At 38.7% G+C, this 24,997-nt stretch overlaps 1 protein-coding gene across 6 annotated transcripts in view; it reads left to right on the top strand.

The window, feature by feature from the left end:
• The window catches only part of KANSL1L (KAT8 regulatory NSL complex subunit 1 like), a 60,480-nt gene that overhangs the window by 18,526 nt on the left and 16,957 nt on the right, over positions 1 to 24,997 (top strand). For 4 of the 6 annotated variants that reach the window (XR_010441087.1, XM_064718800.1, XM_064718797.1 and 1 more), the window contains exons 3-6: positions 2,940 to 3,081; positions 6,590 to 6,787; positions 9,965 to 10,086; positions 14,374 to 14,575. Coding sequence is in view for 5 of the 6 variants with exons in the window: in XM_064718800.1 (XP_064574870.1) it covers positions 2,940 to 3,081; positions 6,590 to 6,787; positions 9,965 to 10,086; positions 14,374 to 14,575 (664 nt within the window). In the remaining variant the exon portion in view is untranslated. The remainder of the gene's footprint in view (positions 1 to 2,939; positions 3,082 to 6,589; positions 6,788 to 9,964; positions 10,087 to 14,373; positions 14,576 to 24,997) is intronic. The other 2 variants (XM_064718798.1, XM_064718801.1) reach the window with 2 other exon arrangements.

The following is a 24,997-nucleotide window of genomic DNA, read 5'->3' on the forward strand; positions in this document are numbered from 1 at the left end:
CCTTGGGAGTTACAAGCTTTACTAAAAGATTTGTAGAGAAATAGGCTTAGAGGAAAAGATGGTTAAAAATAATGCAAGATCAAACAGATAGGAGTGCCAGGGATGGGACCAGAGTTCAGCAATGCTTCTGTCTCTCACCCTGTGTGCAGCACATCAAAACTGGGCAAGAGATCTAAACTTAAACTTGCTTCAGTCATGCTGCCCCTAAAATTAAAATTAAGCAGGAGCAGCTCTCTAATCCCTGTCAATCCATGCCCATGCCTTGGAGCAGGCTCTGGGCATGGGGCAGCCTGGAGAGACAGAGAAGCTAAAATTGCTTCCTTTGGCCTGAGCATAGAATGTTTGTGCTTAGTTGGGTGAAAACCTTTCCTTAGAGTGGGGCCTGAGGACATTGTTACACAGTGTAATTAAATGCTGTTATTGAAATTATCATATAGAATTTAAAGCCTTAGGAAATACTTGCATAGTGTTTTGGAATGAAGCAAAAATGTACTTAATATGTTTACCAGTGAATGCAGTTAATTCAAGATTAAATACTGTGTCTAAGTGGAAAAAAAGTGAAAAAAGAACTTGTGATGCAGCTTTGCAGAGGATTCTTGTTTATGTGTGACAGTAATACACAGAGGTTACAACATTTAACATTCCTTCTGCTGAGGTTTGATATTGCTTGTGGATTCCCTTATGCCACACTGCTTTCATGCAGTGTAGGTGACATGAGGCCAATTCTGGCCCTTCCATTCTGCTTCTTGTTCCCAGCTGTGAGAGAACACCTTGCTTTTCTGCTCACTTCCTTCCCTCTCCTCAGTCTGCTTGAGTAGCTCACCTCTATCCCCAGGCTGTTGGATCTAGTTTGGGAGGTGAATCTGTTGCTGTGATTTATTTCCTTGCAGCTTTCTTTCTACCATGTCCTGCTTTGTGGGATTTCATTGTTCATTTCCTCGATTGCCTTTTGAGAAAGGAGCAGAAATAAACACCTCAGTACTCCATTTGGCTTTTTCTCCCTTAGCCTCTTTATTCCTCTTGAACTTTTTTTGGTTAAAATTATTAACTAAGGGATTTTTATAGACTCATTAAGCAGCTCTTTTTTAGGACTAGCTTTTTGCCAGACCAGGGTCCTGAGACAAGTCTTAACTATCCCAGCCACCATGCTTGTGTGAACACATTTAATTAAAAACTTGGAATTCACATTGCCTCCCTTTCCCAGCAAAGTGTATTTTATGACTTTCAGGAGCACAAACATGCAAAAGATGTCAATCCCAGAGAAGTTCTTGTCAGGAAGACCTGGTTAAAGCATAACTTATTGGGACTTTTTACTCTTTGTTGGTAATAATGGGAAGATAAATAAAAAGAGGTCAGAAGAATAGATTTTCCCAAGATGACTTCATATGCCTTTTTTCTAGGAGAAAATTACTAGTAGAATATGTAAAATACAAGTAATTTATTATCATACATACTTAGAGAGTTCTTTGAGTTTCTTTTTGATAGTAATCTAGATTTCTTCCTCATAGTTTGTATTTAAATAGGATGTTTCAGTCACATAATTTCATATGTTCATTTTTTCTGTGCATGAGAGACTTTAAACTGGTGATAAATTATGTGGGAGGATAATTTATGTTAAAAAAGGGAGAAGATTATGTATTTTAGAGGTGATCTACCAGAAACTGTCTATCCTTACTCTTTATGATAGCTAAACTAGACTGAAGGTTCTGAAATTCGAGTTATGTTTTATAATATTGTTAGGATTCTCAAATTTGATGATTCCCTACTCATGCCAGGACATGTCTAGCATTTCTGCTGTATTATCTTTCTTTGTTGTCGAGGTACTTGACACAAAATTCTGCACGAAACAATTCCACTTGTATTATGTTCCTATGCCAGTTCATTTGGCATCTGCTGCTTCTTGTCTCTTTTGTGATCCTTCAGTGCTGTTCATTGCCTGGGGAACAGGAGAGGATGGATTCTGCATGTGCACAAGTTCCAGTGCCATCAAGGATCTAGATCCAGTCATTATCACAAGAACTTGAGGAAAAGCACTTCTTTTCTACAAGTTTGATTTGTGTTTTTACAGCTTTTTAAGTCAGCTGTGGCAAAATACTTGAAAGCTTCACTAAGGAAAAAAACCCCCAGTTGCTTTCTGTAAATAAATGAACTCAGTTAATGGTATGATAGTAGGGGAAGTTCCATACTAAAATTCTGCATTGTTTGTCTGTGTTGCTTAAACTTATTGAATATTCAGATTGTTTGTTGCATGGTATGGTTTCCTCATTCATTTGTTTAATATAGAGGTTGAGTAATGTTTGCTGATGCCAGTGATTAATTTAGCATGATAAAATTAAGGTGTTCACAATGTCAAGTACCAGGAGGCATATTTTTTGTATTTTAAAAAGCATCTATTTTAAACAGTAGTAAGAGTGATCTGACTAAACTAAACTGACACAGATATTTATAAAAAAACTTGAATAAAAGAAATTTAAACTACTTATTTGGGTTTTTTTGGGCAGTGACCTGATATCTAGCTGGTCATTGTTGCATGATGTTTTATTAGATTCCAGTTGTTAGCAAACAATATTTGTGAAAGCTTGTGGGAGGAAATATGGTGTAAGAGTTTGGATTCTTGCTGGTGGAGTTACTGGAATTCTTTACACATCTGTAATCAGCCTTAACTGATATAGTTTGGTAGTTTATCCAGCTCTTGAGTTTTATAATCCAGAACAAAAAACTAGCTTAGTGTGGGAATAGCCAGTGAGCACGGACTGTACTGGTTTGGGCAAGTTCTGTTGCTGCAGAAATGAGCTGATGTGAAACTGGATGGGTATAATCAGATATCTTCTGAAAGCAACTGAGATGCTTGCAACATGAGGCAGAGCAGCTGTCAAAAATGTTCTTGTGCAAATGTGGTTATCTTTATTTTTGGACTAACCAGCATTTTGTCTTCACAGCAGCTATACTTCTGAATGGAAGTGGCTTGCAGACAGAGCTAGAATTGGCAGCCGTTGGACGTGGCTACAAGCCCAGATTTCAGAACTAGAATACAAAATCCAACAACTAACTGACCTTCACAGGCAGATCCGTGCCACCAAGGTATTGTCTGCAAGCTCAGAAATGGGCTTTTCAAATCATCTTTGGACAGTGTTTCTGTAATATTTATGTCTTTGGTTCCTTATTGCTGGTTTTTGGGGTTTTTTTTGCCCTTGACTTCTTGTGTCTCTGCAGCCTCCCACCTGGGAAAGACATCAGGAGCTAAAATATGGCACCAATATAGGACTGGGATTTGGGAACTTTTACTTTTTGTCCCTGTATAGTGATTTTGTTAGTGGCTTTCAGGGCCCAGCACACAGTACTATTTATCACTGGTTTTCCCTCTGCAGGAGAGGTGAGATTGCCTTCTCAGGTGGGATGGTCAGTTATTTGTTTTTTGTGCTGTGGCCTTTCAGGGTGGGATTTTTGTTTCTTGCAGTGCATGTTTATTCTGAGGATTAGATGGTTAATGTTTGTACAGCACTTTGAACAGGTCCAAGATTAATAATTACTAAAATTCCAATGTGTGTCATTCATGTACTAGTTTTTGTAAATTGAGCTGCCTAGTCAGTGGGAAAGTGACATTCCTAAACCATTAGTAATGTAGCTATCAATTTAATGAGTTCCTCAGGTCATTCTGACAAAAAGAAGCCAAACCTGTGTGAGGTGGTTTGATAGTGAGGGGTTTTAGAGCAGGGCTCTTTGTCTCTCCATCAGGGTTCTCTGGTGTGCCTTGGGATCAGAGAAACACAGCTGAGAGGAGCAAGGAGATGCTTCAGAGTTTATATGGTGGAACATGAAACTTAGAGGGAGTTTAAAAGGAGAGGAAAATCACCTCAGAGAGCATTTCCCTCTGAACAAATAAAGAATTATTCCTGCTTCTCCTTTTTGCCCTCAGAGCCCTTCCTTTCATATCCAGCTTGTCCCTGGTCAGATTTTTCTTTACAGAGAAATGAAGAACCTTTGTTTAAGGAGATTTTATATTTTGGTGAAGGGTGAGAATGTCCATGGTTTGGTGTTGCTCTAAATACCAGATACATGCACACTCTTACACCCAAAAGCTGTCAGCCTTTGTGGTGCCATAGGTCAGATGAGCTACAGGAGATTGAGAAACAAACATCAGAGAAATAAGAGGAAAAACATGATTTTAGTCACACATTTTCTTTAGGTGGTATGTTAGTTTGCAGCCAAATCATCTTCCTGGTGGAGATTTTCAGTGACATTCCTTCCTGAAGCTCCATGTCCATTTTACCAGCTGTGGTATTTAGTGTTTGGCACTGTGTCCCATGGTGAAGCAAGCACCTCTTTTCTTCAGATGGGATTTTTATTTGTGTACATATTTATAGTGCACCAGTGCGGCAGCTACAGAAGGATATGTGGGCTGATAGAAGAGTTCTTTGTTTTTATTTACTGGCTGCAGAGGAATTACACAATATCATTAGAATTTGTATGCTATTTAATGGTTTCAGAGTGGCTTTTATGTGCTTTGAATGGAAAAAAAATGTGATTCCCAGCCAGGGAACAACAATTTCAAGCAAAAGGCCTCTCCTTGAGCACCATAATGCAATAGGAGGGGACATGAGTAACTTGTGGGCTGTTTCCTCTCCTACTACAGTGTGTCTTCTCCATCTCTGCAGACACAGAAGTAGCACCTCTGGGTATTTGAGAGTCCTTTCATTAAAAAAAAAATAAATCCATATCTGCAGAACAAAACAATTCCATCTGGGGAGGAAGGCAGTCATTGCCCAAACCTGCTGATTGTAACCCATTTCTTGTAATATAGCCTGTGTTAGTCTTCTAATTCTTTACTGTTCCTCTTTTCCTCTGCGCCTATTCCATCTCTCCCCTTCCATACCCTCTGTCAGTTTCCCTCTTCCTTTTCTGCTTTCCTCTTTCCATGCTTGGTAAACAAGTTTCTAAAACTACAAAAAATAAAATTCCATTGGAAGCGTGTGTGTGTGCATGTCCCTCTTTTCAACACTTTTAATTTGTGTCTTCCCATTCCTCTGACCTCAGAATTTTGGTTTTAGACCTTTTAGACTCTCTGTGGTCATGACCTACAATCCTTTTACTAAAAAGACCTAAAGATTCTAAGTTCTAAAGGAGTTTAAAGCTGTTGAGGTCACTTGTCCTCCTGTTGTGGCACACAAAAATTAATTCTCTGCTTGAATTTCCTTGAATGTACTGCCCATAGCATGCTGCTGGTCTGGATTTTTGTCCATCTGCTGTGAATGGAAAAGTGCAGGTGATGATCTCTGTGGAAAATCCAGCACTGACTTGAAGGACATTCAGAATCTTTGTGCCTTTTTTAGGCATTAAACCAAATTTTCGAGCACCTTTGTTTATTTTTAGAGAACATCTTTATTCTCACTTTGAATTTATAATTCAAACAATGGAATAAGTTAGGCACAGTGAGAGCAAGATAATTTTACTTGGTTAAAGAAATAGCAGCATGGCTTCCTTGTGTTCACATTGTAGCATTCTTCCTTGTGCTTTGGTTGAGTGGAATATTCTCATTAGAAAGACAAATTTGAGGCAGAATTATAATGATCCCATTCTTTTAATATCTGCTTTCTATTTGAGTTACAGTGGGTACTTTAAAAGCAAATGAGTTTTTTCCCTTTCTCTTTGAAAAGAGCCTGGAGAGGTTTGATAGCTGTTTCTGGTATTAAATTTATTTGCTCAAGATAATGACAAACCAAGGAACTATTTGAGGACTGGGTTTGACTAGCACAAGGTTATTTTTGCTTTTATTTTGTTTAACATTTTATCTTTTTAAACCAACTGATACATTACCTAGGATTATACTGGAGACTTCCATTTTTCTAATCTGTCATGTGGAAAACACAATAGGGGTATTATTTTTCTAGTTCCATTTGTGAAACTCTGTTATTTCCCTACCATGTAAAGATATATTTATCTTATTAGGTGGTGCTTTACCTGGTACACCACATTTGTGAAAATGGTCTTGAAAAGTAGTGACAGTGCTGAAATATTTAGGATAGTTACTTTTAATTATGAAACACTAAAATGCTCACCTTAAAAAATCAGTTATTAAATTTTTAAATGCATGTGTTTAGAATTGTGTCATTTTTACTACATAAAAATAACAGCCTTGATGTTTTGCATAGAACATGGGTAGGAATAAGAGAAATAGAGCACTACAGAATGTCTCCAGCAGAGTTTACTGACTGCAAAGACTTAAAACCAAGTTCAAATCAAAGGGTGATCATTTTTTAGACACAAAAACCTCCTCTTAAATCAGCAGGCAAATTATTATATAATATTCTAGTAAGTATGAATTTCTGATTTGAATTTTGGCACAGATGTTTAAGCAGTGGTATAACACTGGAGGGATTGCTGTTACAAGGAGTAGCAAAATTGATGCAGGGTTTTTTTTAATGCCTATTATTTCCATATTTTAGCTATGAAGTGTATTTAAAATCTAGCTAAGTGCTCAAAAATCATCAGGAGGATTTAAGAGGAATGTGCCAGGTTTGACTGCCCCTTAAAAATTATTTAGGAGGCTTAATCTGTTGTCAACCAACCGTGTTCAATTGCTGTTGTCTAGGGGATGGTGGTCTTAGAAGAATTCCCATTTCCAAAAGACATTTTGAAGAAGCAGATCCAATTGACAGAGCAAGAAGCTTTATTAAACGCCACAGGGAATTGCCAAGCTGCCATTGAGAGCCAGGATTCTCTGCCAGAGCATGACTTTGAAATGTCACCCAGCAGTCCCACTCTGCTTTTACGAAACATAGAAAAACAGGTAAAGTAAAACAAAACTCAGCTGGCAGTTCAAACAGGGGTTTGGAAATTTAACTGGGAAAAAAAACCAATTTTAGATTTAGCTAGAATCTGCTTGTTTAGGCTTTTAACTTGTGTACTCGCAACAAGGTCTGCAGAGAGAGCAAAAGTGATTCAAGACTACTTATAAAAGAGTGCAAACATCCAAACTAAAGAGAGATAAGAAGAGGCCCCATCAACCTTGAGGCTGAAACAAACAAAAATACTAAATCTGGGTTGCAAACACCACCTTACAACTACATGGCTGAAAAACTACACAGGATCATAAAATTGATAAGGCAGTTTAATGCATTTGCATATGTCTTTTATACTTTTAAAGTAAACTCAGAATTTTCAGGGGTGTGCATGTCCTTGGGGAACAGTGCTGAAATAAATCATACCAACTTTACAACTTGTACAAGTTGTGGAGTTTTTCTTTCCACATCAGTGAAGCCAAATGATTGACTTCAGAAACAGGGAGGTTCCATGGTGATGACTCCCAAAAAGAAAGATATTTTGCAGTCCTGGGTTTGGGTGGTGATTAATTGAAGGGTTTAAATAATACTCTGTACAGCAGGTTTACAAATTAACCTTTTATTTCTGACGTGTCTGTGTTACCACATTGTTTCCCTCCAAGGGACACAGAACAGCCTCTAAGAACCATCCACAAACCTGCTCCTGCTTTATAGTCAGGTCAGTGTAGAGTTTCCACAGGTTGTTTCAGGAAAAGCTTTATGTGACATGAAAGAGAACAGCTGACAGCAGAGATATATTGCACTTGAAATTAAAAAAAAAATAAAGTTCCAGCAGAATACAATTGTTCATCTGCCTTTTCAAACACTGTGGGACTCTGGTTTGGAGCTGAGGAATTCCAGGTGCTTACTGGGTACAGTGGTTGTGAGCAGAGTTTTGCTTTGCAGTGTACAAAATGGCTGTTTCCATGGTTAATTCCAGGAAATACTATGTAGAATCCAGCAAGTTTTTCTTTTGCTTGAAAGTACATAAAGGATGTGGTAGAATCACATTGCTGAAGGGGATACTGGAAATTTGTTTTACAGAATGAATTTTTGCAGTTTGTGTAAAACAAAGTCACTGTGGGGCATTTATTTGTTGCTCTGCTGCTCTACATAAACTCCTGGTCATAAACACATTTTTTAAAAGGGGTTTAAGTAATAGCATTAAATACTAGTGCCTGTTTCCTGAATCTCTGTGCCAGTTTTCCTTATTTGATAGTCATCCTTTCCTGTTCTTAAAATGCTTCCCCTGGTTGATAAATCTTACCCACCATGGCAGGAGTGAGGAAGCAATGAAACAGGAACTTTTTATGCTCAGGGCTGGCAATTGCACCAGGTAACCCAAAGAGCATCTTTAGAATGTGATGAATGACCCCTCATTTAAATGGTAGCTTGGAGAATTTAACACACTTTTCAGTAAGATTTTTGACAATTCAAAGGATAGTGCTCTGTTTCCTGGTCCCCAAATAGCCACAAATTTGGTCCAAGGGGTGCAAGAATTTTAATGATCTGAAAATTACATGGAAGTGGACTAACATACCTCACACAACACTTTGGATTTCTTCTCTTTTACACCACTAAAAACCTTGGGGTTTGATTGCATTTTTGACTTCCAGTTCTGTTCTTAACTCTGAAAGTCTGAGTTTCTTGTTCAGTGTCAGGAGCAGCAGTTCTGCAGCCTGAAGAACATCTACAGATATTCCCACAGAATTCCTCAGTCTGGTGTTGAAGTATTCCTTTGTTAAAAATAAGGAATTTTGCTTGTGAACCAAAAGAAAAGTCATGGAGAATAAAAGTGACTAAGGCTGGCAATTTTTATTAACACTGTTTTCAAGTCCTTCTCAAAGCTACATGTATGTTTTTCTTTGTGTTTTGAAAGTCTGCCTAATTTTTTAATACTCCTATATTCAGTAGAGACTACTCCTTACAGAATTAATTCTACTGAGATTTTTAAATCAATCTGGTAGCTATTTTACTGGCATCTTGTTTGCTTTTCACAGTTATTTTATAATTGACTTGCTATTTCTATGCTTTAATACCCATCCTAGATTTTTTTATTCTGATGTGAAATTTTTACCTGACTGCCTCACCTAAATGTTAGCAGAAAATATGTGAGTTGTAATAAAACAAACAAAAAAAAATTCTTCCTCTTTCTGCATAAATATAAATGTAAAATCAAAATGTAAGGAGAACTTATTAGATAAACTCTAACAATTAATGTTTTAAACATTCAGAGTTTTGACTGAAAATCCAGCAAAGTAATGCAGAAGGTTGGGTTTTTTTAAAAAAAAAGAAGTATGCCATTTCAGATACATTTAATTTCTGTTCAGTGTGCAAAACACAGTTTCCTCTAAGCAACATTTATTGTGAGAATAGCCTTTAAGGTCTGACATTTAAAACAAAAAATCATTGTGAAATGCTTTTGGAGTCAGTCCACAATTCATTGCTTTGGAAGGAGTAATTCTTGGTTTTAACAAATTGGCTACATGAGTTTCATTTGTTTTGGGTCAGTTTTAAAGTCAGGGTTTTTGCAGGAGAGCAGGGTGGCAGGCTGGTTGCCTCTTGTTGCTGTTTTTGAGGATAGCAAAGATCTTCCCCATTCTGTCTGTCATTACAATAATCCTCAAGTAGTTAGTTACACTTCCTTTTATAAAAACACCTTTGTCAAACTGTAATAAGCAATGAAGAAGATTCTTTTAAGAATAATAAAAATATTTTGAGTGAACAAAATGTACAATGAAAAGTTGACCTTTTTCCCCTGTTGAAATGCTTGTCAAATGGCCAGTTAGCAGCTCTGGCTGCAGCTGTTGTAATATCAGCTGTAAAGTGTTCTGGTTTCTTTTTTCTTTTTAAAGAACCTTTGGTTACAATACTGAGGTCACTGATGTATTCAGGGTACTACTCCAAGTGTATAAACAATGCTCAGGGTTGTGGTGGTGTTTTGTTGGTCTTTTATGTGGGTTTTGGTAGGGTTGAACATAATAATTGTGAAAGAAAACCATGCCACCATGGTTATTCACAGGAAGAAACTAAATTATTCCATGATGTACAGAACTGAAATCCTAAGTAGGAAAACAAAACCCAGGACCTTTGAGCTGTTGAGTCTGGATAAGTCTGACTGCCTTTAATATTAATTTATTTTCCAGAGTGCACAACTAAGTGAAATCATCAGCAGCCTTATTGCTCCACTCAATCTGTCCCCAGCTTCTTCATCTCTTTCATCCAAGACCTGCAGACACAGACAGCTGGTCAATGGTATCTCCTTCAGGTGGGTGACAGTGTGCTAGTTTGGGGTTTTTTTGAGAGTAGCTTTTGGTAAAGTTATCTATATGGAACTAAAAATCATTACAATATTAAATAAGAAAAAAAGAGCTGCTTTCTGCAGGCTTGAAGAGAAGTCTTGATTGTAAGGTTGAAAAGTATAGTCACTATAATTAAATACTTGGAAGATGAATCTGTGAAGCAGTGAAAGAATACAGGAACACATTTATTGTGATTGTTTGAGACTTCATGCATTCTGTCATAACAAGTGCAGCTTTATTTCTGGAAAACTGACAAACTAGATTAGTAGAATACATGTCTCAGCAGGGGTCAGTGTCAGGGTGGTAACTTCATTAATTTAAAGCAGATCACTCTTCAATAAAAGGCCAAATTTATCTTCGCCACCCACATTTTCAGGAATTTGCAGATACTGTTTTCCATTCAAGGTATTTTGTTCTGGAGGGACATACCTTTCAGGATGACTATAGGTTGAAATTAATACTTTAGAAAAATGTTTCTCAGTGCTAGTCCATGCTGCTAGGTAATTCTCTCTTTTATTCAAATATTTTAAGCACAGTAGAAGCTGTAATAAGTATTACTTTCAAAAAACATTAAGGTAATTGAATACAGTTAAAAAAAGATCTTGGTGTGTTGTATATTTCTCCTGAGATACTTGTAATGTGATTTTTGAGGATGCTGTTAGTTAAGATCAGGTGGATGAAGAAACTGTTTCCAAGTAGAGCTGGGGTGTTTATGGCTCAGTGTGCAGCAGAACACAATTCCCTGGCTCCTGCCTCCAAGAAGAGCTGGCCACACCGTCTGTTCCAGCTTTGCTGCAGAGGCTGCAGCCTCCCACTGAGAGATTATAGTGATGAGCAGCTTGCATGGGCAGCTCCTTTAGCTGCCTTCTGCTCCGCAGTGATTGTGTGATTCTGCCCTAAATTTAAGGATGAAGGGATCCTGCCTTGTGACATCCCTGCTCCTGATGTTTACAGATGATGTAGGAGAAAATCAGAAGGTTCCTCTCAGATGTGGACTAAAAATAGCCCAGAAATAGGACTTGCTAATAGAGATGGATGTGTGGAAGAAGAGAGTCATTTAGGCTGTGTCTTGAATCTGACTTTTTCATGAGACAACATATGAGGAAGAATTCCTGCTTTTAAAAATGTTTTTAGGAGTGTAGGAAGTTAACTTCATGATGAGAGACTCTAATGATGTAACTTCAAGCCAATTCTGTTCTTATTTATTAGTCCAAAGTTGGTCTTTCCATTTCATGAGTAACACACTGTTTGCTCATGGACCACTCTCTAAGGTTGGTTGTTTTCTAATGACCTAAAAAAGTCCAAAGAAAAATGTTAGGACTTGGAAGATTTTCTCAGTGCTGTAGCTCTAAACTGGGGTTTGGCAAGGTAGGTGTTGGAAGGGACTCTGAGAGATTTTAGGGCTTTCTAGATGCTGTCCTAAACATGAGTTAAACAGTTAATTTTAATTTTTTACTTCTCATGAAGTGTTTTGAAATCTGCCAATAAATATTGTTCATTAAAGATGCATGAAAAAGAGTGGTTAGCATGAGAATCCTGCAGAGAAATTCACTGCCTCCTACTTCTGGAGGTTTTTTTGAATGTGTTTCAGGTTTTTGGTGGTGTTTTGTTGTTGTAGTAGCTGTGTGTTCAATTAATTGAATTAACTTATTAGTTAATTATTAACTTGCTGCACTTTACTTAATTCTTAGCTGCTTCTCCCCTTGCTTTTTCTACAGTTCATTCTGACTGTATTCAGTATTTCAGAAAGCAGAAATCAAAACCAAATGAAAAATAAGGGTATTCTTTTCTTTTTGAGAGGGGGAAAAACCCAGATGATAGCAATTTTCACTTAAGTAAGTTCTTGAAATTATTTGTAGGCTGTTGATGTGAAAACCACAATTTTCCATTTGAAAGTAGGTTCAAACATGAGATGCTGTGGGGTTGGTAATTGTGGGGTTGCAGTCCAGTTGGTTCCTGGGCTGTTCACAGAGGAAGTGGAGGTGCTTGGCCAGTTCCTGGTTGATTAAATGTGGGTAACCTTGAATTGCCATCTGTCAAGGCCTAATTACATTAGTGCCTTCTTTTTTTTGTGCTCTTTTCCTTCCTCAGTTGAATCTAGGTGCCAAGATTAAAAAGCAAATACAAATTTGCTTTTTAAAGCAAAGCATTGCATGAAGGTAAATGCTCACAGAAGCAGTTCCCTAAGTGATACCCACTTTCTTATGAAGGGGGAGGAAGGAAAAAATTTAATTCTTCAGGACAAATAGTGCCTGTCTGATGGCTTGCTGTACAGGTTGGGAACAAGACAGGCAAACCTATGAGCTTTGAACGGAGCATTTTAGCAAATTTATGACTTTCACATCTGGCCGTGGTTCATTTTGCTCTTCTGTAGAATCACATGTTGAAAATAACTCAGATTAAAAATCACAGCTTCATTGGGAAACCTTTTACACAAGAGGCAGGAAAACCCCACTGCCATGTACTGGAGCTCCAGGCCACAAGAGGAGATCTCTTCATCTGAAACTGGAGTGGTGCAATGCTGCAAGGCACAGGAGGGGAAACACAGCAGATGGCACAGACTGCAGGGAAATCACCAAGGGCCTTGGCAGACCACCAGAACAAAGGCAGGAATCACAGAAGTTGAAGAGCCAGGCTGAGGAGCTTTCTGTTCTAATTTATCTAAATTGTCTCTCACTTAAGGGAGAGGTATGTGGAAATCCACAAGTTTGAGCTTGGGACCATCTGACTTAGAAAATGTTTCTGAGAATTCAGAGGGAGTATTTTAAGAAATCTTTTCCATGGACTGTAAACCTTGAAAATCCAGTGTTAACATTAAGAATGTCATGCCTCAGTATTTTGGGCTTTTTCTTGGCACTTACTGGTATGTTCCTCTAAATGCTTTGTACAATCCCTCTGTTAATTAGGATGTTGTTTTCATGTGTCTGTGTTGCTTATTGGATTATATTGCTGTGTCAGGAAGACAGCTCAAATTGAAGCCTGTAAAGCCTTGTTACCACTCCAGCCCAGCATGGGATGGTGTTTAATCACACTTCCATTGCAAGCCTTTTCATTTAATAAAAATGTACTGGTAAAAGAATACACCTGTCAAAAAAGATTTATAAGTGGCCTTGCAATAAATTCATTTTCATGATCTATTGTGTCACAACTTTGCTAATAAAACTGTGACTTGTCATAAGACAAAATAATCATTTGTGCAGATAGATGACTTGTTAGGAACCAAGGCCAAAATACCTTGTGTAGTTACACTGCTCAAACAGTCCAGAGCTGTGATCAAGGTCTTCAGTATTGTAAAAATAAGAGCACACTGGAGGGATTTTTGCAGCAAGCCTTCAACTTTGCAGAGAGATGTTGATATAAATCAAATATAAATAAAATCAGGAATACTTATAGCAAAGCAGTTCATTCTTTCTATTAAGTCATTCCCACCCCAATGGGAGAGTGTTTTAAATTCTTGCTTTGTGGTGTTGCCTGTTCTGGTCACCAGCCAGGCTGTAGGTTGCTGAGAAAGGTGTGAGGTTGTTCTACACATACATGCAGGGGCTTCCACTGCTTTTGGCCTCATCCTTGCACTTGATTTTGACTCTCTACACTTGAAGTTGTATAGTTCCTAATTTTGATCCAGATGCTTCACAGTGAGTTGCAACCCTTGCTGAATGATCACTGGTTTGTAAAGCTTTACTTAGGTTTTAGTTCTTGAACAAAACCAGAAAGTCTTTGAAGTATTAGGACAGAACTCTGGGTCTCCTTTATGTTAGCATGACTGCTGTCTAACAGAATGTCAGTATGAAGGGAAATATTAATTGGAACTTGAAACTCATATGTGTGAAAAATATTAGAGAGTTCCTGAATTTTTAAAAAATAAAACTCAATATATGCTTGAGGGCTTAACTTCATTTTGACATTTGTTTCTGTGAAGGTGAAGAACAGCTTGTTTTTATGGGTTTTTTTTTGTAAAAAACAAAACTTTATATATGCTTGAGGGCTTAACTTCATTTTGACATTTGTTTCTGTGAGCACAAAGGTGAAGAAGATTGATAAACTCCCCTTCCTGACCTGACATGAAAGTAATGAACTAGCAAACAAAGCACATACACAATTGTCTGAAACAGCATACTAAAACCTTGTGGTGTTTATAAAATTCTCTTAGAATTAGATAGCTGATGCTAATCAGTGTATGAAATCTCGGCCTGTGCACATGAAGCATATCTGACATTTTGTATTTCCTCTCCTCATTATTCATGAAACTGCAGAGCTTCAGACAATAGAGAGGTGTCCTCTGCAGGCAGCTGGCTGCTTGACCATCAGCACATCAAGAAAAGAAGAAGGGACAGGACAAGGCTCAGGTCTGTCTCTGTGACCAATGTGAGCACCTCTGCCCGGACCAGGCCCCTGCACAGCTTCCAGAAGAGGAAACTCTACAGACTGCACAGTGCCTGTCACTGGAATCAGCAGGTAGGCCCTTGCCTCTCTGTTTGGGAGAGGAAACCAGAGTCCAGCTGCTGGATCAGCCTGTGTCTTGTCTGCTGTGCCAGAGGAATGGTGCACGTTGTGCTGCTCATTTGTTGTGTTCAGGGACCATAGAGTGTGTGTGGTGGCAGTGCTGGATGTGTCTGCTCAGCTGAACATGAAAATTACAGATAGCCCAGAGTCCTGCTTATCAAATCAGTGTGTTCTATGATTGTCTTTAAAGCCCTTGTACAATCTAAGAGGCAACTTGAGAGTTCTTTTGGAGGCCTGGCTGCTCAGGAGACAGGCTACAGTGTAAAGTATCTGCCTACTTGTTTGCAGAATATTTGTTTTAGCTACAGGAGAGCTTACACAGCTGGTGGCACATTATTTTCTAGGAAATGGAATTGCAATATCTTAATCTTGTTTCCATTTTTGCTGTTTCTCATTAGTTATATTGCCTTTTTCATGACACAAAGAGTGCTTTAAAACTCCTAGAATTTTCTGTGTTACAGAGAAATTAATATTTTAAAATGGAAAAAAACCACATTGTCTTGTGCAGGGCACGGCTATCTGCTCACATCTGATATTAATAGCATGTTGCTGGTATGAATGTATAATGAGTTTAGCTGTGGTGCTTAAAGAAACAGTCTAATTTGGGAGCAGAGACAGTATGAACTCATTCTTCAGAGCAATGCTAATCCCAAGAGGTTTTAATTCCTTGATTTTCCTTTGCCTTTTTAAGTGTAGTATTGAGGGAAATCTCTAACTGTCTAGGATTTACTAAGTGTGCCAGTGGTCTGGGGAGCAATTTCCCATGCAAGGATGCTCTGTGCTGATTCAGCATTCTCTGCAAAATGGCAGAGGTGTTCTAGTTTTAGCAAGATACTTTCTTGAAAAACTGTCCAGTTTCTTATTTGTGTGAGTTCCCAGCTTCCTGGCAGTGGGGCTTAAAGACTTGGCAAGCTGCCTGGAAGGTTTGGGCCAGGGGGATGGTGAGTGAGGCTGGGAGCTCTGCCTTCCCCTGGGTGCTTAGCCTTTCCATCTTCCTTGCATTGCCCAAGGAGGCTGTTGTGGGCTTGGAGTTACTGTGTGCCATGCAATCCTGTCACAGGGGTTGGAGACTGTGCTGTGGCTCCAACTGCTTCTTGCAGCTGTGGAGAGAGCTCCTTAGCAAGAGACTAGAGGACTTTCCCTCCCTTTGTCTTAAACATGAAGGGTTTTCACTCCAGATGCAGTTTCTAGATAGCAGGGCTTTCTGGAAGCCTCTTGTCTTGCAGGTTCAAGTATTTCATATTTCTACAAGCACTGCCTATGTCTCTGTGTTCTGAGAAGTGGGCCAGAGCTAGTGAATATCAGTAAAGGCTGGTGATCAGGAACTCCATGCCTGTAGCCTGACAGCAGGAGTTCAAGGGAGAGTTTACATTTTTACCTTCAACCAGATACAGAGCTTAGCTGCTCTGCATGCTTGATAGTTTACCTTGACTTGTAGGCTGCAAAGAAAGATTTATAATTAACCTTTGGCTGTAGACTGTGAGCAAAAAGTGCATTTTTAGGTTACTAGTTAAGGCTTCAAGTATCAGAGCTGGTGCAACTGTGTGTCTGCTCCATACTCCTGACATTTCTGGTGCCTTATATTAACCCAGCTTCAGTGTCACTGTCCCAAAGACAGTGGGGTAAAACCCCCCTGTAGGGAATGCTGTTTATGCTTACTGCAGCTCTCAGCTCAAAACTCTGTGTTTTGACTCTTCTGTCCATGTACTTTCCATGGAAAGTTAACCAAGAGGCAATGTGGAGAACTACATCATGGGCTACAAACAGATTCTGTAGCTCTTGTTCCTTGAGAAAATAAGAAATTATGGCAGCAATCGAGTTGTCAGCTTCAGTCATCATGCAAGTGCCAAGCTCAGTTAAGTTTTGAAAATTAAGGTAAAGCAGGGAACAAAGCCTCTCACACAATGTTGGTTAAAAACAAAGGATCAGGGATTCTGCTAAGGAAATAAGTGATAAAATTAGACTGGACATTTCCAGCACATTCTGACAACCAAACCTAAATCAATATCAAGGTTTTAAATTAAGAGCCATCAGCAGTGTATCATTCATTCAACAAATCTTACTCTAACAGGCCCTGTCACTTTCTTAGTCCTGCACTTGCTGCACTTGGTTACCCAGCTGTTGATGGGATTGCTCATCCTGTAATGAAAGAGCCCTGGCCATCAGCCCAGGCTGCCTTCTGGATTAGGCAGATGTTTAAGGGCAAGGATGCAAAATGGGGAATGGGTTCTGGATTGATATCTAGTTTTCTCTGAAAATGCATTTATATTCCCCAGAGTAATCCAGCAAATTTCCTCTGGTCTTTCACAGAAAAAATGAGTAACTTCTTAGCATATAGGAAATAGTTGGATTTTTAATGTAACATTAGTGTGCATTCTCTAGCAAGTGCCTCTCCCATATTTCAAGTTTAACATCTGGATATAACCCCTGGTACCACAATCTGTGAGGACCCCTATTCCTTTAACATCACTGGCCTGAAAACAAGCTGGGAGTCTTGCAGTAGATGTGGAATTAACAAATTCCAGCTTGCCAAAATCAGAGGAGCAAAGTGAATCTCCTGAATGTTGCAGCTCCTGGTGGTGCCTGGTTTGAGCAGCCAGTGAGCAGTGCCTGGCAGTGCTGAGGGGAGATGTTGCTCTGCAGAGTAATTTGAGCAAGATGGTGACTAAAGAATTATGAGCAGAGAATCCCAGCAAAATGCAGACCTCTGTGTGTGTGGGACATTAAGAAATGCTGGGATAGCTTTGAGGAATTTTCAACTGGGATTTCATTGCAATGACTGGTTGTACCCTTTGTGCATCTGCGTGGCATTCAGAGTGTCATCCCTCACATCTCTTCAGATTCATTTGGGAAGCTCATTCTCCCCCCTCACCCCCCTAACATCCATGTTAGGAAAAGTAAAGTATGAAACAGAATTGCTATGCCATCTGTTAGTTCATAAGGTCACTGGGAAGGCAGCCACATTTTTTCTCTTATCTCCTGCCATGCCACATACATTTACAATGAGTGTGTATGACCTAGAAGCCTCCCATTGCCTGTGGAGAGATGCCCTATATTGTCCTCTGCTGTTTCTTTTCTGAGAAGGACTACACCTTCCCCTGCTGTGCTGGTTAAATGGTGCTTACACAGGGTAATATCTAAAAGAAAATACAGAAGTTGTGAAACTTTAGAAGACCTTCCAGACTGCAGATAAATAAAACAGGATGCAGGGTGTTTGGTTTATCTGCCACCATCCAATATCCTCAGGAACTTGAAACAGCCTTTGGGGCCAAATCCATTTGTCCCCTAATTTAGAATGACTAAGTACCACAAGATGATCCCTGAGTCATCATTTGGCCCTGGAATCTGTTTTGTATCTTTATCTAAACAGCTTTGTGAGAGCTTAGGCCATTTCTTGCTTGTGAGTAATGCACAGCAAACCCTGGGATTGCAATCTGTGCTTCAGTCTAGAGGACAGGATTGTAGGGGTGCCTTTCTTCAGCATGATGTTTGAATGAATGAATGAATGAATGAATGATAAAACTTCCCTGCAGAGCAGCACAAAGGAGAGAGCTGCAGGTGTGATGCAGTAGGAGGAGACAATGTTTGCAGATGGGAGTTGGAAGTGTGAGAGTGCTGTGTTCAAAATGTTGGATCTGCCCCTCCTTTGCATTGTTACAGCTGGCAAGTCGCAACCTCTGGGCCATTGTCTCCAGTAAAATGTGTGTTACATAGTTTTAATGCTGAGAAAGAAGGCCAACAGTATCTAAACATTAAAACCCAGAAGGTGTGTAAGTAGCAGATCGGTGTCAGGACTGTAAGGCACAAACACCTCTTGGATCATTTCTCAGTGGTGGTTGCATTTATAACTGCCTTCCTCCTCCACCCCACATTCTCCAGTCTAATACCTTGTGTTTCTGCAAATCCTTTTCCTATAGTGAGGAAAATTGTAGCTCTGGTAGCTCTGTTCCCTGCTATTTTTTTGCCTGCACTCGAAGGAACTAAATTATCTGTGACATACTAAAAGTTTTAAAAGCAGACAAGTGTTGTACTAGTCAGAAACTCTCAGAGAGGTTTGCTTAGCTGACACGCCCTGATGTTTTCTTTTTTGCTGTTTTATTTGTGTGACTTGGTGCAGGATTTTTTTAATAACAAGGATTTTGTTCTGCCAATATATTTTGTTAGTTTCTCATTTAATATCCTACCAAAGGATATTAATTCCATTTTTTTAAGTCATGTTTTGCCAAGAGATGTCATTGATGCTATGTAGACTTTTAATCTATAAAAACTTCATATAGCTCTAAGTAAAGGTAAGAGACAATAGGGCAGTGAGATTGGAGTTCTATGAATTTTGTCCCTGTCTGTTTCTTTGCAGAGTTGTAGATCATGGTGGGGTTTTTTAATCTGAAAATTATCATTGTAATTGTATTCCACCTGCTAGAGAAAGAGTTGGTTGTGAGGACTGAGGCATATGGAGAAAACAGAATTCAAATTTACAAAGGTGCCAGCACTCTGAAAGCTGGGAATTGAGGTGCAAAAGCTTACATTTTGGATACCACAGGCAAACAGTTGGTATAGTGTTGCCAACTCTTGCAGTTGCATATTGCCACATTTTCTTCTCTGCAGTCTCAACTGGGATTTAAGTAAGAGCAGAATATCTGCTTTCATTTAGTGGTTTGCAAAAAAAAAGTGAGTGCTTGTCCAGAAGGCTCCAAAGCAGACAGGAGAAAAGTATTTAAATTGTAGGGTATGAGTTTCTTATTTTGATTTAAATCTCATGCTGGTTCTATGATTTCTGTGTTCAGGAGCATTCCCAGTCCATGTCTTGTGCCAGTGGTATTTTTTGTTGATGCCACTTGATAAATACATGTGGATCTTTCCCCAACTCTTGTTCATTTTCAGGTTTTTGGAAAGAATGTGTATATATATTTATTTTTATATAATATACATATTGATACATATAATTTGTATTATATCCAGCATTCATAGCCTTTATCTTATTTGCTAAATAGCAATGCTGTTTGCTAGGGGTCTGTACCTGGGAGGAAAGAAGTTGCATTGGGTGGAATCTACTGGTTGTCATCTTCTTCCTTGGTATCCCTAGATACTGGCTCCACCACCTGCTTCAGCACATTTCCTGGCATTGCTGACTTCTGAAAAAAATGTTGTTTTGTTGCCAAGTCTCCTGCAAACTGGTTTAGTGGAAGTGGTGTGGTATCTCTGTGGATATGTCAGTCTTGTGGGCTGGGAAGGAGAATCCCTTGGTTACCAAGTTGGTACATTAAAATACTAGTTAATTAAATTGTTGCTTTAACCCTGGAAGTTATAAAAGAAGGCCTTCTGTTAGTTAAAAAGCAATGAAAACTGAGTGGCAAAAGAATTTTCTCATCCACATTCAGCTATTCTGAATGTGTGACAAGAATTGTGTCTCTGAGGGAGGGAGGCATGAAGGCAGAAAGGCAGGGGACAAACACCTCTATCTTTGCAAGTCTGTGATATTGCCAGTAGAACTAGATCATCCTCTGAGGTTTGTGGCAAGCCAGTAAGCCTGTGAATTCCCTTTTTTTTTTTTTTTTTTTTGTCAGAATGAAAAGCTTTCATGCTTTCCACAGTCTTTCACTTTTGGTGTAGTGACATTTCTGTAATCTTTTACTGATCTACTCTTAATTTCTGCATGGTGTTTCTGAGAAGATAGATATCCCTGTGGATGAACAGATCTTTCTTTCTTTTGGTTTAACTGGTCAAAGATTGAGCACTAACCTTGAATTTTCAGTTGATTTTCTAGTTGAACAAAACATCTTTGTTTCAGGATGTAGAAGACAGCACACACTTCTACAGAGCAGGTGAAAGTCCCATTGGCTTTATTGCAGGATTAAAGAAACTGAACTCCATGTATGGTTAGGAGAAGTGAGTGATCTCTGAGAATGGTAGAAGCTGTCACTCCTTGTAGGTACTGACCAAAAAATCTGAATTTGTGACAAGTTGGAGGCTGAGTAAGTTTTCATTAGTGTTTTATGAAACTCTCCATTCTCTTCCTGAAAAAAAATGGATCTCTGCCATAGGATCTGCCAGTTTATTTTTATTGAATTTTACATTCTGAGGCAGCTTGCATCCCTGTACCTGACATGTATGGGAAAGCACATCCATTTAACTTCTATAAAAACCTCAGCACAGGATTAAAAGTCGTACAGTGTGTGATGTGTTTGGTGTTTGGTGTTCAAAGGTGAGTTGTCAGCCACCCCCAGAGAGGTTCTCTTGAGTCCCATAGTTAAATCTCTGCTACCCATTTACTGAAGAACAGTTTTGAATATTGAGGGAGAGAGCTCTTCTTTGATATTGCTGAAAACTCCTGAGAGTGTGTTTGTAGAGAGAATAAGTGCATTTTTCCTTGCCTTCTTGGGCTTAATAAGAGTAATGAGGAGCAGATGTGACAGGTATTCAGCAGAGTGTATTTGAATTAATTTAATTACCTTCCTGGATTCAGACACAGTGGCATAATTGAACCGTGGCTCTCTGTACTCTTACACTTGGGCATGTTTCCAAAACTGGTGGGAGTTTTAGTGATCAGTAGCTGAAACCACAAAATGGAAACTCACTTCACAGTTTTTTAAATGGGAGCACAAAACGTTTTTCCTTTCAGTTATGTCACATTTTATAGACTCACACTTTTTTCTCTGCAGAAGGATGGGATGGCCAGTAGAGTTCAGCCTTCTTGACCTTTCAAGAACAGAGCCATGAGCCAATTCTACTTTGTCTAATGCATCAGTCTGTCACCAGCAAGCACAAGAATTGTTTTGAGTATCAAAATTAATTGCTCTCTATGTTTTCTGTAACCCAGTAAAACAGTACTAAGGGGGAAAAATCCTAGTTCAAAAGTCATAATACTTTGGAGAATTAGTGTGTTGGTTGACACCATTCCATTTCATAAGTTTAAACCAGAACTGCTATTTTAGTTCAATATTTAAATCTTGTACACTCCTCACTTCCTCTTCAACACAGTGAGTTTTCTCTAATACAGTGAATTTTATGTAATATTATCCTTCACATCTGCTTGAGCTCAGGAAACCTGAGGTTTTGTACTTCAGTAATGAAGAAGAATGTTTCAGGAGATGTACAAGGTGATGCACAGCAAGGGGAAAGGGGAAGATTGATAAGAGTTTTGTAACCTCTCTTGCTTTCTGAAGGGTTGGCATCATGGTCAGGTTTGCTGTCTCCTAAAAGCCGTGTGCCATGGTGTTCCTGCCATGGCTGAATGGATATACATGTGGGCTTCTTTTCAGCTGGGTTTTGGTGGATTTTTTTTTGTTGCTGTGTAAAGTTTCAATAATTGACTGCAGTAAAAGGCAATTGGTTTGTAGACTGTGTTCTATTTAGAATTGGAAGCAGGAAGAGTTTGGTTTTCCAATAAACAATTCTTTCATTTTAATTCAATGAAAGTTGAATCACTTTCTTTGAGTAAAATGCTTTAATTCCAGTGCTAAGGGCTTCTGAAATTTTTTCATCAAGAGTTTATTAAGTCAGCATTTCTGAGAGACATCATGATTTCACTAATTCAGCATTATCCAGTGGAAGACTACTCCATCAGAAATTTAAACCAGATTTGGTAGCTAGGAGCACAGACTGAAAAGTTTCTTAGCTTTTTTTTCCCTAGCAGCTTCACAGGCATTTAAATAAAATTGCTCTTCCTTGTATGAAGTTTGTGTTTTCTTTTGGGTTACAAACTGGCTTAATGAAAATGTCATTAGGTGTTGATGCCAGAGCATTCCAGACACATTCAGGCATAAGGTTTTGTAATTCCTACCACAGGCAAGGTGAAGAAAAGAATTCTCCATCTACTGATATTGGCAAATGGATTTTAATATAGTTTCAAAATGGATTTTGACTGTGAGGTTGTTTGACCTTGTATGCATGTTTTTGAACTGGCTCAGCTTTAATAATCTGGATGTGTTTGGGGCTAAAGTGAATTAAAGCAAGAAAAAGTGAGTAAGGACTAAAGGTCTGGATGTCTGAATGTCTTGGTCTCATCTGTTTACTTTCTAGGTAGTTTTACTGATCAGTTTTTGGGAATTTCTTTTTAAACAGAGTGAGAGATTTATGTACTGTAATATGATTCACCTCTATTAAAAAAAGGACAGGCAGAAGTGGTGCTGTTGCAGCTTAAGGAGTAGAAACTGAGTAAATGACTTCGTTTCTAAAACCCAAATATCAACAAGAAATATGCTTTTGTGCATTTTTGAAAAGCAAGTCCTTAGTGCATTGAGGTACAAGTACCTAAAAGCTCTTTAAGCTTTAGTGTAATGATCCATATAATGGGAAACATAAAGTTTACTTTAGCATTTATCCCTCTAGTGTTTCCAAACACAGGACCCAGTTCTGCCAACACTTTATAGATGTTTAAAGTTTAACAGATGAAGAGTCCCATATGTCTGTCACAGGAAAATAACAGAACATTGATTTGAAGGAGTCCTGGGCTAGGAAAAAATTCTTTCCAGGTTAAGTTATAAGCTTGTGCATACACCTGTGTATGGAGACCAAGGTGGATTTAGGTGAATTTTTTCCTGGAGGGGAAAAGAAAGTTAAATACAAGAACCTCTCCCCACCATCACTGTGTTCTCTGCTCCAGCATCATAACATGATTACTTGATTTTAGTAATTTCTGAGATACAGTACCAGCAGAGAGAACTCAGTAACTGAGTAAAAAGGGAAATTGTGGAGAGCTTGGTTTAAGTATGGCTTAAAGAAAGAGGTTATGAAGGTATTCAGTTGAGGGAAATATAGAAGCTTGTTGTAAAGCAGTTTTTTTTAAGCTTGATTTTGTAAATAATTAAGGTTTTTAGCTACTTTTTATATAAACAACAAGATTTTCAGACTGTTTTGTCTTTGGCTGCTACTGGGAACAGATGGCTGGTCTGAGAACAGATATGAAAGGTTTTGAGAATTTTTTATATAATGGTGAGAATGCTGATTTTGGTTTCAGTAAACTAATTTTAGGTATTGTAAACAAAAGGAAGAGCTGAAGTTTTTTTTACAGCTTATCAGGAGCTCAGATTTTGCAATATGCATGAAGTGAATTAACACTGTTATAAAAAGTGCCTGATTGATTAATAAATTGGAGTTGATGCTGATCAAAGAAGATAAGTCTTCTCCCTCCAACTTCAATAGGAAATTTCTTAATGTAATATTTTCTGAGATAATGTGGGTTGTGAATATTGATGCCATGTGGCAGAAGGACTGCTTTGACTAAGTGGAGGGAGTTTTGTGTGGTAGATACAATCCCTGCATCACTAATTCATGAGTGGCAGTGCTGAAGTGCAGCCTGGAGTATTTTAGGCAGGAGAAAGAGTTTTCTTTGATTCAGAAAGCAGAAGTACAGAAAATGCAATTAATGTTCTTTGAGTCTCACCTTTGATGCTACATGTTTTCATAAAAAGTCCTAAGAAAATGTCATTTATTCCTACAGTTTCTTACACTGGAACTGTTTCCCAGGGGTTGCTAAATGTGTGCTGGTGCAGTGATAGGCTTGAGACTCCCCCTAAGTAATCCAGTGTCCCCTTCTCTCCATTCCCATTTGCAGGATCTGCAGCATTTGGTGAAATACCAGAAACCTAAAAATGTCAGTGTCTTTGGGGTTACTACCCAAGCACCCAGTAAAAAAGTAGCTTATGCCACACTATTTCCCTGAAGTGCTTTTGTAGCACATTCTGAAGCACTGACCAGGCTTTGCTGCTGTCTTGTATCATCACATTGGATTCTTTCAGAGCTCAGTCTGTGGCCTGCACTCTGCTGTTATTCCTGCCCATTTCCACCCTGCCTTTTGCCTCAGTCCTGCTACCTCCCATTGACCAGTTCTGTGCCATCCATCTTTTTACCTTCCATACTTAAACAAGCTTTGCAGCCAAGCAGCTAAATTAATCTTCCTTTGCACCTTTCCTCTTTCTAGTAATTCCTGTTGCTACATATTAATCAGTTCTTAATGCATCCCTCTCTGTGTTTATTGCTGGATCTCTTCTTTCTGTTGTTTATCTGTATCTGATGTTTTAATTAGAACAGGATAAAGACTTTGCCTTTTTGGTTTAGGTACAAAGTGTGCTCAAAATGTTCACTATAATTTCTTGCATTAAAATATGTGTGCTCAAGGTGACTAAAGATACTGATGCTGAGAATCTTACTAAGGGGATAAATGAATGAGATCCTCTATTTAGTCTGGTGTTAGGTTTGTTTCTGCATTTATATCATGCCTGTTATCCTGGAACCAAATTTTAGGGGGTGTTTGTTTGTTTGGATGGATAAAAGAATGATTTGAAACAGTTACATTTTATCTGAAAGCTTTGACAGCTGTTTCCTGGTCCTCATTGAAGGAGCAGTTTGTATTCTTTGTGCTGTGCACTGTTGTCC

Source organism: Zonotrichia leucophrys, chromosome 7, assembly GCF_028769735.1.
Source record: "Zonotrichia leucophrys gambelii isolate GWCS_2022_RI chromosome 7, RI_Zleu_2.0, whole genome shotgun sequence".
Lineage (NCBI taxonomy): Eukaryota > Metazoa > Chordata > Aves > Passeriformes > Passerellidae > Zonotrichia > Zonotrichia leucophrys.